General features: G+C 47.2%; 1 protein-coding gene across 6 annotated transcripts in view; it reads right to left on the minus strand.

Annotated features, from left to right (window-relative positions):
• Positions 1-349: 349 nt before the first annotated feature.
• LOC144136206 (fibroblast growth factor 1-like) overlaps positions 350-13,893 on the minus strand; it is a 75,378-nt gene continuing 61,834 nt past the window's right edge. For 3 of the 6 annotated variants that reach the window (XM_077668301.1, XM_077668302.1, XM_077668299.1), the window contains 2 exons: positions 6,588-6,691; positions 3,122-4,656 (listed from right to left, as the gene is read on the minus strand). In XM_077668301.1, the coding sequence (XP_077524427.1) occupies positions 4,459-4,656; positions 6,588-6,691 (302 nt within the window). In that variant the 3' untranslated portion in view covers positions 3,122-4,458. Of the gene's footprint in view, positions 4,657-6,587; positions 6,692-13,893 lie in introns of all 6 variants that reach the window. The other 3 variants (XM_077668303.1, XM_077668300.1, XM_077668304.1) reach the window with 2 other exon arrangements.

Here is a 13,893-nt window from a genome sequence, read left to right on the forward strand (position 1 = left end):
TTAGTTGACAACGAAGAGGAAGCCCGACGTACATACAGTGTACTGCAGTACGAAAGGGAACAGGGGAGCGCGCGTTCGGACGTGCGCAAAAGAGCAGAGCAGAGGGAATCTCAGCCTGTCTCAGCCGCATCTTCCTCGAATACGAGTTTAATGTAAGCACAACTCCTAAGGTCATGCGCTCGAGTATTAATGCCCCTTCCGTCTCTCCACTCTTTCTCGTTCGTCACAAAAATGCATTGCATTTCCCTATATATATATATATATATATATATATATATATATATATATATATATATATATATATATATATATATATATATATATATATATATATATATATATATATATATATTCCCGCGAACCTGCACTTTTTGTCCAGGACTGTTCGACACCAGTGCTGAAATGACCGCATATGAGAACGATGATCTGAATGCTAATGAAACTCGCAGCTTCTTCTGAAGTGTTGTTTGATCGCAGGCCAGTTTACATAATGAGAAAATCCGGGTCTTTGTTGCTGATTTGTGATTCTTATGGAAGCCGCTACAGGGAGGGCATGGACTACAGGAAGACGTCGCGCATGCCTTCACCTAAGCCCCAATACCAATTTGAAGTCTATGCGCGTCCTTGCTTCTGTCACGCTGGAATTAGACTCCAAACGAACAACGTGACCACGCGTTGTTTCCACATAATGTCCTACCAACTAGCCCGGCTGCCCGTGTAACAACGTGACGGATGCCCGATGCGAACAATGTTAAAACAAAGAATGAAGTGACCAGTAGTGTACGATGCTGCGACGCGCACGTGGGGCTTCTTTTCCTTTACCCTTTGGTGAATCAATTCAGAGTGAATAGAACAAGACTAAGAAAGAAGGAAAACGCACTTCGGCCCGGGAAGCGAAACTGGCAGCGGGCCATCTCCTAGCCAGCGTGCTACGTTCAGTCACGGACTCGAGATGTTGACTGCCATGCGCCTTCCCCCCACTATCCCGTGCGCGCCGCTACTCTATGTATAGCATCCGAGCAAATGTGTCTAGGAACTCCTAGAAAGCCGTCTTCTGAGTTGAAAAACTGCCTAAGGGTCCGCATAACACCCCCGGCCCTCCGAAACTTTTTTTTTCGTTCGATTTATTACTTTGCGACGGCTTTCTCAACTTGAACCAAAAAGTGCGCGTTGAGACACGGCCGGCGCACGGCTGCTGTTTCTGGTGATAAGGCGCTTTTTGGCTTTATTTTTTTTTGTCCACAAAGGTAAGGGAAATTTGAGGAACTTGCGAAATTACGCCGGCCGTTCAGGCCCCCAGATGTGCAGCACCTGTCTTGCGGTGCGAGATACTTAGGCAGACATGCTATTAAAAGAAATCTTCAGAGTGCGCCTTGGGTGTAGGGGAGCTGTTCGCATGCACACTTTCAAGCCTCTACCTTCGACCGTTAACGTACTGCTGCAATGTGCCAAACGCATGTCACGCGGCATAGCCTCTCATGCGCGCGTGCTGTACAGCTGAATGCACTGCCTTAAAAGCAAAACAGTTGAGGTCCTGGTAAAACGCCAGCAGTGCGCAACTCGGCGGTCTGTCTCCGTCGGCGTCCCAACAACGACGCGTCTGTTGCCACCAGACCACGACAAGCCTTTTGTCAAAATCCGACGGCGAGTGACACCTGGCACGTACTAAAGATAAGGCAAGCAGGAAGAGCTGCAGGATGTCACGAAGGACTGTCGCTGTGTTACGACATCCGTCAGCGCCTAACACGCCGACGAAGGTGTTGCCCGGAAAGGCTGATTCTTCTCAACAGGTTTGCAAGGGATGTTGAATTCTTTAAAATGCTCCTAGAATAGGTAAGCAAACGCAGCTAATTGGAATACTGACATGACTAACGTGAAACTCAGTGCTGTCTCTAAGGGCCAAATTTTGAGTCCTACCTTTCTCCTTCCATATTTAGCAGCAAAAGATCGATGGTAAAAGATGTGTAAGCGCATCAATAACCAGGAAAGCTATATAGTTTTCTGTACAGCTTCACTGAGACAGATTTTTAATATAATTGAAGCTCGTTACAGCGAAGCTGAAGGGGCCCGACGATCATTTCGTCATAGCCGTAGCTTCTTTTCGGCCCGTGTTGATCGAGCTTCCAAGGGGAATCGTCATTCCTTCGTTATATCCGTTATTCCGTTATTAACCATTTTGTTAAAACGAGATTCGGCTGTAACTATTTCTTCGTTAAAAGCGTACCATACCTCAGGGGCTGTCCTGAGATCATTGCGCTTGTGCGCGGTTATTTCATACCAGTGAGAGGATGAGCAAAAACAGATGACGTGCCCTGACAGATGGCCATGGCGACTCTGATCAATTATAACGCACCATCCTTGCAGCCGACTGCCTCTACTCTACGGCAGGGTTATTTGCCTTATCCGTGACCTATTCAAGCCGTGCTTTTAATAGCACTATCCATACTAAAAGCTGTGTTCCAAGGGTTCGTGTGTTTGTGTGTGTGCGGTGGGGTGCTTTCTTTGCAGAAAAGGCAAGCCAAAAGCAACTACGTATGAACTTACTTCACACTGAGTAAATCACATGCACAAAATATCGTAAATTACCACACTTAATAGGCGTTGTAAATATTGGGCAGAAAGACAAATTAGACTCATATTTATCTCATTCCACTTTCATGCGTTCACAGCGTTTTGGTAAACCATGCGTGCGCGCAAAAGTGCAGACGGATTGACTCAGACAAGCGTGTTGATTCTTTGGCAGAGGCAATACCCACAAGGTTGCACACAATAAGTTACCACGCGAGTATTTCTTTTCCTTCTCCACAATCATGGAACCGATTCATTTTGTACCTGATAATGCTCACTTCAATGCGCTGGTATTTATGCAAATGAACGCAAGACATCTTTTGTTGGGCCCCGCACTAGTTACGTGCGCATATAACTAAATATATAACTGGGCAGCCACACAATTAATGCATAAAAAACAGATGCCGTCGCCTTCCACAACCTCGCTTGCACAAACTCGCTTACAAACACGCTCTCGAAAATTTGGCGCAAACATTCCCTTATGCACCTTGGTATCGGTTACTGTTGGCTTCCTTCATATATATATATATATATATATATATATATATATATATATATATATATATATATATATATAGGCGTTTGAACCGTCCTTATAGAAGTGTATGGTAAAAATGCCTGCTTTAAGGTGACAGCGAAGGCGACATAGCCACTATCCGCGCGAAGCTTTTTCTCCAGCAATGCATCGCTGCCCCTCACAGCATCCACTCATGTGCGTGAAAGCGAAATATAAATACACTGTTCCCGGATTCTAAAACCGAGCGTAGAAGTGAATATGAGAGACAGAGAATCGGGTTTCTTATGAAAATGAGCCACCCTAGTTCTGTTTGGTCTTGGAAGTCTGCGCCATCTCGATCACATGAGTAACGATGTGATTCAAACTTGGCCTCCCTTTCGCGCATGGACACTGAGTTCATCAAAACATTTCGCGCGGGGGGGGGGGGGGGGGGTCTTTTTGAAGGTGTTGCTGTGCAAGGCTTAAAAAACGGCCAAAATAAAAAAAAAACATCGTTCTCCTCCTTCTGGTTTCGGGGATCTACATTTTTTGTCGTGCTGCACAGATTTTGTCGAAATGAAATGCCGGTGTTCATGTGGTGACAGGTTCTTAACGCGTAAAAAGGCCTGGCCTAGCACACTTTGTGCCAATGAGAAAATCTGAGCTTCGGCCTCAGACCACACAATGTCCACGGAAGCGTGTGAAGTGAGTAAATGAAAGTGCGATAGGCCGAGGAGAGAGCGGCCACAGTGTTTTCTGTGGAAGCCTGGACATTCAAGACCCGTCTGAGGACCCTGTTTTGTTTTTTCATCTCTCTCCTTTTACCTCGTAGTTTCGCTGTTGCTTTGGCACGTGCAAATCAACTAACTTTCCCTATTGCCATCTCTCCGGAACGTGGAGGTTCTTGAGAAATTTCCGTTCTGTAGCGTTGACAATTCGAATGAACGTTATCGGGCTAAGAGCTATTATTATGTGAAACAGCATTCCCTCTTTTGCACGGGCCCATATTAGGCATTCTTACCTAGCCTGCAATCCATCCAATCTTTAAAGTTTATTTTCCCAAGGCCGACGCTGACAAGGACATAGTGCAAGTTTTGAACTGTTTCCGCAAGATTAGACCAAGGGGTTATATGCAGTTCTTACGAGGCGCAGCAGCGCTCCAGCCTCCTGCTCCTGATGAAGATTCTACCGCTCCTCTCATACAGTCAAACCCCGCAGCAGAACAAGTGGGAGACTCATTTCGCGCTCCTGCAACCCTGCATGTCTGGATCTCACATCTCCCCTGCGTTCGATTTTCTCGCGGCCACGAGGGACCCACGGCGCCAATGCGGCAGCCTCCGTGCAGCCCGGAAAGGCCACCTCTGCCGCCTCCTCCCCTGTGCTTGAAGGGCGCACTACGAGCGTGGCTTGGCGGCCCTAGGAAGGAACATGACGGCCTTCTGACCACGCGCCGTGCGAGGCCCTGGCTTGGGCACGCCGGACTTCTTGATGCCCAGGTACCAGCCTTTCTCCTTGTTCAGCTTGCTCAGGTAGAGGTTGTAGCCGCCCTCGTACATCTCGTAGAAGATGCCCTCTTCGTCCATCCGGTTCTTCTGGTTCGCGCAACAAGAGAGAGAGGAGGCGCGCTCGCTTTAGGCAACGTTCGCTCGATTGACCAACACGCGTTCAATGACGATGTCCACACGCAGCGGCAAAATTAGACGTTTTTAGCATACCGGAGACGTATACCACTTTACCGAACCACACCTCCGCGTGCGGTGCGGCTCCCCGTGACGCCAACAACGCCACTGCGCATTCGCAGGAGGGGTATGGTAAAGCGGCATACGTCTCCGGTATGCTGAAAACGTCTATTCAGCGACCAACTTTTTCTCTCGCGTAATTGGATTTCGTTACTGGCCGGCCGGAGCATTTCGCACTGCCTTTCGTGATTAGACCATTGTCGTCTCGTTCTACAGTGCTCGAGGATGCATGCTGAGCTTCGAATTTCTAGCGCAAAAATACGAGGACACATGAAAAAAAAAAAGTGGACAGCATCCAGCTCTTGCATAAGAGCGCTACGAAACTGGGTGACACACTGGAGGTAGCACAACAGGCAAAGAGAAAAACTCTGGCTAATTACGGACCGCACTTATGTAAAATAAGATGGCCTTGATTCGCAAGACCCTTTCGCGATTGGCAGGGGTTGCGAAACTTTGTCGAGGGGCGCCGCTTTTTCTGCCAGCGTATTTGCCGGCCCGCTATCACAGGTGACACCAATCAAGTGGTAGCCCCTGCACTGCCAGCTAAAGACAGCCACTAGCAATGAGGCAACAGAGTGAACAGGGATAAGAACTGCTACAGCTGGACCAGCTGGTTGGTGGCGGTGGCAAATTCAATAAAGGCGCCCCCGAACTTGAAGGGGCCCAGGGCTCCTGCAGCCTCAGCTTGAGCCGGACGGCACAAGGTTGTGGGTTTGCGATTTTCGGGGCGGCCTACATACATTGGCAAGCCCACGTAGTGTGATACAGTGTGGCTCACACACATCGGGCTCAAGGAGCTCAGATCATCGTAAGAATGCTGCAGGATAACCTGGATCTGAGCTAGTTCGTTCATATTGCACATAAAACTGCAGCCAACGAGGGAGTGTCCCTCAGCCTCGTGTCGTGTCTTCTTGCTGTATCGTGAGGATCTTCAGCATGCACATGAGTAGGTCACCTCTAAGCTGACTTACCGTATGTACGGTGACAGCGTGACGAGGAGTGTTGGTTACATGTAAACGGCGCCGCATCACCGGCGTAGTTCGCCGTAACCGGAAATTACAGCTTGCGCCCGATGGCCAAAGATAACGTCGCGTGGGAAGATCTGAGTGCTATGTGGGCTGGGGCATCTAGGTTGGCAAGGGATTCTGGGAATGTGTGATCGAGTGCTTCAGGAGGGCTAGGCAATATGCGCATACATCGCTTTCATTCCTGTTAATCGCGGCACAGCGAAAAGTCTAACATCCTTTTTCATTCCCACAGATTTGAAATTATACGTGCTCAGGGTGCCAGCACACATTCAGGTGGAGTGAAGCGAGCGGAAGTACGGTAACTACGCCAGAACAAAGACTGCATTTGTATTTTATTGCAGAAGCCCGCACACTAAGAAAAATTAACCCGCCATAACGCGTTTCTTTTGTTTCGGTGCATACATTTTTTGGCGGCAAAACAGGACAGGAAGTTTACTTCGTCTGTCGTTGAACAAAAAGTTCTTAACAAAAATAATTGTTTGAAGAGCGATTTGTTTTCTTAAACTACTCTCCGTTCTCTGGGTTGAACAAAACCCAAATCCAAGAAAACTAGACGTCTCGGAAGCGGCTAAACTGGGAGCAGTTCACCGGCTAGCCAAACGTGCTCCCTTAGACAAAGAAACGCATTCAAACTTCCAGAGACAGGCTCGCTGAAAGCACGGAGAAAGACAGAGCGCCCGCTGTGCGCTCCTCGGAGGCCGGAAAAGCCCCCACAGACGTGCGTGCTTTCTTCGCTCTCCTCGCGGCGCTATTTACCTTGGCGTAGACATTGCCTTCGGCATCCATGCAGACGAACAGCCCCGTCTCAACGCCGCGGATCCGCACTTGTCCGACGTCGTGCGAAAGGAGCTCCAGGATTGCTGCATGTTGGAAGAGGAGTTATGACCAATGGTGTCGCTGTGCGTGGTGTGCACAGTGTCGAGCAAAATTGTGCCCTGGACATTACGTGTTGCGATAATACAGTATGACACCATGATCGGACTGCGCACCATGAGATCTGTATTCCCCGCCTGCCGGTGCGGCGCCGATAGATGTCTACAACTACTAGGGCAGGCCTCCCTAGGGGGCTGCCAGTAACAGCTCCCGCTGTAACAGAAAACTTCGCCACTGATGCGACCCATTAGTTACAGGGGAGATTAACGGAGCGACATCGGACGCGAAGCACACCTGATACGGTTACACAGTGATGCCATATCGCTGGAACGGCGTGATTTTACCGGTGTGCCATAGTAACCACTTGGGTAAAGCTGCCATGAAAATTCCAAAAACTTTTCGTCCCATGCGCGAGTCGAAACAATGACAGCGACAGCGCTAGCTGTACCACAGTAACTCCTGAGCGATGAGCTCTGTTTCGGCTGCATGCTGAAAAAGGCAACACATTTCGTCATGCTGCAGTGCCTACGGAAAGACTTTTCCTTCGTTTCAAAAATTCTAACCCTTACGAAAATTTCTGTAGACAGACTATAGACTGTCCATAGACTTATGTCTGTAAAGTCTATAGACAAACTCTAGAGAACAGTCTATAGGCAATACAAATCCTATAAAGAGTCTATAGAGTTATGGCCATACACTTTTAGTAGACTTTTGTCTACAGGCTATAGACTATGAATAGACATGAAGCAATATCCATAGGAAGGCAATAGAGTCTATAAGAAGTCTATGGACTGTCTATAGACCATTTTTATAAGGGAAGGCATCGTGTTGTCCGTGGCTATTGGCTATTGTCTGTGGCTATTGGCATCGTGTTGTCCGTGGCTATTGTTTTCCGTGGCTACGCCCCATTGGCGCTAATCACCAGACTCTGCGACTGAAAAGTTATTAGTAAATTTTATCTGATTAGTTAGCCAATGAGCATATGATTTTCAAAATTACTCAAATCCGCCGCAGATGCACCGTATGCTTCTGAAAAGATTTTCTTTCCTTTTTGACCAATTTATATTTCGGAATTTTATGAAGTGTTCGCTGCAACACCCGTTATGTAAGCGTGTTATTGCCTCGCCTGGAGGCTTCTTGTTGAATGCAAAAAGTATTCCAGCTAAGTACGGAACAAAGCAAACCTTTTAACTGGCCCTGACACGAGGCCAGATCACGGCGTGCCATCAGACCAAAAATAAAAGCAATCATCCACCAGGGCCGTCTCCTTGAGGCCGTAAAACTCGAGCCCTCCATTTCGGTACGCGCTAGCCGAGCTTACAGGCGCAGCCACGAAGAGAAAAAAAAGGCAAAAATGTAAAGTAAAACATCAGTCGGACTGCAGAGGTGGAATGCTTGTCTTCCTCTCTCAGCTATTTTTGTCTCATCGTCTCGTCGCCCTCGTTTGCGTGCTTCTCGAGGCAATACTGTTTTAGATTCTATTCGTTTGTTAATGATGTTGGAGAAAACTGTCTTTCTGGGCTGCTTCTCTCAGGGTACTCAATCTTGGGATACCAAAAGGAAGCGGTCTGTGTGGTAATTGGCATTTTTCTATAGGTACCGGGGATAATAAAAAAAACAAAAACCGCTGAAAGCAAAACTGATCCATATTTTGATTTCAGTTAAGGCGACTACAAGAAAGTCTACGTAAAGTGCATCGAGAGAGTGCAATGATGAATGACGTATACAAAAGGCTGGGGAAAGCAAAGAGAGAAGCCCCTTATCTCGACAGGTTGCAACGCAGAGCAGGCCTGACTTCCGGCGAATTGGAGCATTGCAGAGGCCCGACCCCGCGTTATTATCACTCTACTGATGTCAGGACCGGCACACCGAGCTCGATGTGAGGCCCGACCCGGCCTGGCCCCGGGCCCGCGGCAGCTGAAGCGTTAAATTGCCCACGGCGTGCAAATATATTCTTATGCTACACAAGTAATGAAGTGGCCGGCAAAGGCGCTGAAACTGCAATAACGCTTGAAAAATTGGTTTGGTAAAAATGGATGACGAGGTGACTGCTCCCACTCGGCTTTTTGAACTGTGATCTCGTCTGAGAATAGCCCCAAGTTGTGGCAGTGAAATGGAAAAGGTTCCATACGCGTGCATTAAACTGCGTTTCCTATACATTTTTAATCAGTCATTTTTTAAGGTTCGCGATTTCTGAGTATTAGAACGTCTTTGACGCCGTATCAACAACATTTATTTTTTTCAGCGAGCTTGAATTCGAGGGTTGGATTCAGATGGCTGCACTCGCCGCGTTTCGATGGAGGCGGAAAGCAAAAGCGACTTTTCATTGCTTGTTTGAAGGCCCGAGGTTGCCTAAATTAAATGCGCGCTGTGCTTTAAGAAGGCGAAGGCGCACAATCATCTTGGTACAGACGACTGCCCATCGAATCCTTCCCCGGCGGTTCTTGTGATACTTCAAATGTCTACAGTCGTGAACGGTGACACAAAACCGAGCAGATGCAGCGGAGCACCTTTTGGTAGAACCGACGGAGTGTGCACGATGGTAGCTGAAACACACACCGAGCCAATGGTGCTCTCTATTTTAATAGGCGAACGTACTCGTGCAAATGAGCCGTGTGTCAGACGTTACAGCGCTCCGCTAAGTACCGCACGCTGTAGCGCAACCGAAATTATCAAGAGACTTTAGCGCAACCGGATTTGGCGCTTTTTCTTTTTGACTTCTCTGTATCGTTCAACGCAGCTGGGCGTCCGCGAAGTCACTTGGACATAGCACTGTGAGTGACGCTGATGAAACTTGGTCTACAAATGACATTTATTTATTATATACCCTCAGGGCCGAATCATATTGTAGAGGGGAGTGGGTTAATACAATGAAGAACAAATATACGCTATCACCACAATTACAGATGATGAAATAAACAGTTATACAATTCTAGAGAGTTCAGTTTCGTGAAATGTAGCGGTCGAAAGTTATGAACCTTTTTTTCATTCCGCATGAACAAAAGGGTAGTAGTAGTAGTAGTAGTAGTAGTAGTGTAATAAACCGCTGAAAAGATTTTAGCGCCACGATTCCTTCATTGCCTAAAGGAGTTAAGGGAAGCAGGGGAAAAAGAACACTATAGCGTTTGCAGCTTTTCTCGCCGGAGGAAATTTTTTACCTCAGCCAACACCATGGCAGTTATTCATCCGTGTCGCTGCTAGAACGCATCAAATGTACATCACCGTGCCATAATGAATCACAATCCGTCCAGCACCCTGTGCCGGCCCAGCCACGCACTAATTTGCGGCTCGGCCATGCAGTGCCCTATTTTTATTATCTTGGTTGGTGTAGCAGTGACGGGCGGAGTGTGAGGCAGGAAAGTAAAAAACCAAGGAAAAGAACATTAGCCGAAATGTGACCGGGCGTTCGCTCTTGTGGCAATGCGAAATGCTAATTCTAGTCGGAATGTTTAGTAACCTGAGTGTGGGATGCCTGTCGCGTTTATTTAATGGATTCACTGCAGCGGGACGGTTAAGCTTGTGTGGATGTATTTTGCTGAGAGTGTTGACTAGACGGTCACTCACCCATCCATATAATGTGGCGCGGGATGGAGAGGAGAGGGAGTGCGCAATGCTGGCGCCACTCGGAGTGCTCTGGGTAGAGATGAGAAGAGGGTGGGTGCCCGGCATGCACGGCCGTCCATCAATAATAGCGGGCGTGCGGTGTTACAGGCGCATCGACATGGTATGCGAAGAGTGGGTAGCCGGGTGCAGTCACGGGGAACGTGGTGGCACGGACGGCGCCGCCGACGACGAAACAGGGCGACAAAAATACAGCTGTCGCTGTAAGACTATGGCTTTGTAGGTTCTCCTTTAAGTTCCATCATTTGGAACCAGCCTGCACCAAGCTTAGTGCAACCTAGCCTAAAGGACGATCGACGCAATGGGAGACACAGCATACGTGTGCTTATATTTGTATACAGTGTGGACATACAGGTGGCAGATAAAACATATTTGTGCAGACAGATGCTTGCTATGCGCGGCGTTTTGCAATGATAGTGAATATCGTTAAGGGATCAAGTTTAGTTAAGAAACGTTCCAAGGAAAACATGATGGTGGAACAGCACAAGAGACGAAACACAGGAAGAAACAAAGACACACGCGGGCACTAACTATCAACTGAATTTTTATTTCCAAGTACAGAGAATATACCTATAGCGATGGAAAGAGGGCGCTACATCGGTATAAGGAGGGCTGCTCGGTCACTGGAAACCAGAAGATAGTCACGTCAGTGGATAAAACATATAGTGAATGACGTGGGGGTGAACGGCGATAAAAAGTGGGGTGTAGAGGGCCGTCGCGCGGAACAACAGATGAAAGTTAATAAAATGTTAAGTAGAAGTTGCCCATAAACAGGCTGAAAACAATAAGCAATTGAAAGAATTAAAAAACGGAAAGCTGCGAGGCGCAAAGTGCTTCCAAGCATAAAACATTAAATGCTAATGGAAGATGTAGTTAAAGAGGCTCAAAAGAGGCTAAAAACTTTAAAGCCTAAAGAGCTGCGAGTTGAGGAGGACCTACAAGGGATAAAGAATAAAACCAGTCTGACAAATATAAGACCAAATAGCCCGGATTTAAACAATAAACACAATAAAAGGCCAGTCAAACATTCGAGCCAAGTGAACAGTCACAGCACATGCCCGGCTGTGCTTAGGAACTTTATTTCTTTCTCGGATAAACAGATAGACGGTGTACTATTACAGTGGTTCTTCGCACGACGGATATTGACAGCTTCAATTGTTTCTCCAGACGTATGGTCTCGTCCTTCCCCGATGATCACACATTCATTGAATACTGGGGTGCAAGTTTCGATTTCACATTTGTTGCAGTGTTTGGCCAGATTCCCGGTTATTGCAATGTCACCCACATTGTTGTCATGTTCTTGCAGCCTGACATTTACGCACCTTCCCGTTTGGCCAACGTAACGTATTCCTTCCCGCAGAACAAGAGCACAGAATAAAGGACACCGGAAGCACACGAAACGTAGGGATTTCTGTGCGTTTGCTCACAACCACGGTGAACTTGTTGGCTATCTACTCTCCTGCAGAGAGAGGCGAGCTTGTTGGGCGCGGAAAAAACCGCGTCAATGCATGCGCGTTTTCCAACTTTCTTTAAACCATGGCTGACGCTGTGTATATAGATACGGTAGAACGACCACTTTTCTGTGGTCAATCTTCTTCGGAGCCAGTAAACGTTTCTTGTTTATGCTGCCGGCAATCGATACCAGCAGCGGTGAAGGGTAGCCCGCCGCGAAGCGCCGCCCTGCCTGCTTGCGAAAACTGCCGTGAAGCCGATGTTCACAGGTTTTTTAAAGGGCATTGCAAAAGCACAGGCTGATGATGCCTCGCTCTACTAACTTCGAGTGGGCTGAAGCATACGAAAGGAGTTTTTTACCTCTGGGTTGATAGGACCAGCAGGCATGCGTAGGAGAAAAATGAGGGCGTAGGTTAAGGAATCGCATTATTATCTTGCGGGAATTCAGATGTTAATACGAGAGGACGCAAACATTGGTCAAACATGGACGGAACTTCGGGAGCTACAATTTTTAAGTCTTCGTTGCTGCATTTTAAAAGGAAAACGAAAGATTTTGACGACGCAAGTACCGCTGATTTTTTTTTTTGTGTGCAGCAATCTGTCATAGTGGGGGAAAAACAATTCTCTAAGGACTGGGGCTGCACATGAGGCTATGCAAACACCTTTCTTCTGGATGTAGGTGTGGCTGTTCCACGTAACAAAAGAGGATTTCAAATAAAAGTCTCCAATTCGCAGAAATTCACTGGCCGACCGCCCTATTTGGTTTCGGAAGCGAACTATGCCAAGGTTATCGATAGCTTGTTCAATACAACTCATTAACGCCTGGTGCGGCAAAGAATAGCACAGATCTTTGATGTCAATGGAGACGTCAATTCATGGAGATGTGAATGGGCAACTTCTACTTCACCTTTTATTAGCTCTCATCTGTTGTTTCGCGCGACGGCCCTGTACACCCCCCTTTTTATCGCCTTTCACCCTCACCTCATTCACTATAATGTACGTTTTATCCACTGACGTGACTATATTCTGGTTTCCGGTGACCGAGCAGCCCTCCTTACCGATGTAGCGCCCTCTTTCCATCGCTATAGGTATATTCTCTGTATACTTCGAAATAAAAATTCAGCTGATAGTCAGCGCCCGTGTGTGTCTTTCCTAGTTTCTTCCTGTGTTTCGTCCCTTGCGCTGTTCCACCGTCATGCAAAAGTACCAACTAGCCCGGCAACTCGCTCTTCCTCGGAAAAACAGATTTGTCACGGGGACCCACCTCCTGAGCATTTCATTTTCTTAGTGAAATAGAATAATAGCGCCCCTCGCCATTATTCCTCCTCCCCCTCTTCCCCATTTCCCCCTCCCCCTCGCGCATTAATGGGCAGACATCTATAATGCGACCTCTTTTCCGCCATTTTAACAGGCTTTTTTCCCCCTGTTTGGCACTTTTTTAACCGAATGTTAATATTTCTCTAGATAATTCGTAATTTTGACATCAACATCGCATACAGACGGTGGAAGAAGGAAGAGAGGAACACCACGATAGTTTATGGTGTGCATTTCTTCCTTTGATTCTTGCGCTGTTGTTTTCAAAATGCAATTACATATCGCTCAAATATTTATGTTACTTCAAATAGTTTATGAGGCATCGCCACTAGGCCTACTGGGTCCGGAATTGTCATCAAATTGTCACACGGAAAAGCATATATGGCGAGTCGCCATGGCTACTGGACGTTTACGCTATTTTCTCTTCGAACAAAGCCCCGTTCTTTGTGAAATTTTAGTATTTAGCATCCGCCGCGTCTACCGGTCTACCTTTTTATAAGTGTCGCATTGAGGACGGCTGCAGAAAGAGCGGCAGTAACGGCGCAATGTTGCACTTATGCGGCTGTGCTTCAGGCAGGTTATAACTCTTCATACAGCTTCCGGACCGGAAGGATTTCTGGGGAGCTTCGCAGAGCACACTCGTAATAATTACTTCAAATATTCTTTTTCCCCAAGAACAGTACATGGAAGTTACCAATGACGAAATTTCACAGCAATCTGTGGCGCCATTTTCTGAAAGTTTTCCCGAATATCTGCTTTGATGTTGTAATGCGTTCTATTTTCTCATCTGGTTTAAATACTT

The sequence above is a fragment of the Amblyomma americanum genome, chromosome 6 (assembly GCF_052857255.1).
Source record: "Amblyomma americanum isolate KBUSLIRL-KWMA chromosome 6, ASM5285725v1, whole genome shotgun sequence".
In the NCBI taxonomy this organism is placed as follows: domain Eukaryota; kingdom Metazoa; phylum Arthropoda; class Arachnida; order Ixodida; family Ixodidae; genus Amblyomma; species Amblyomma americanum.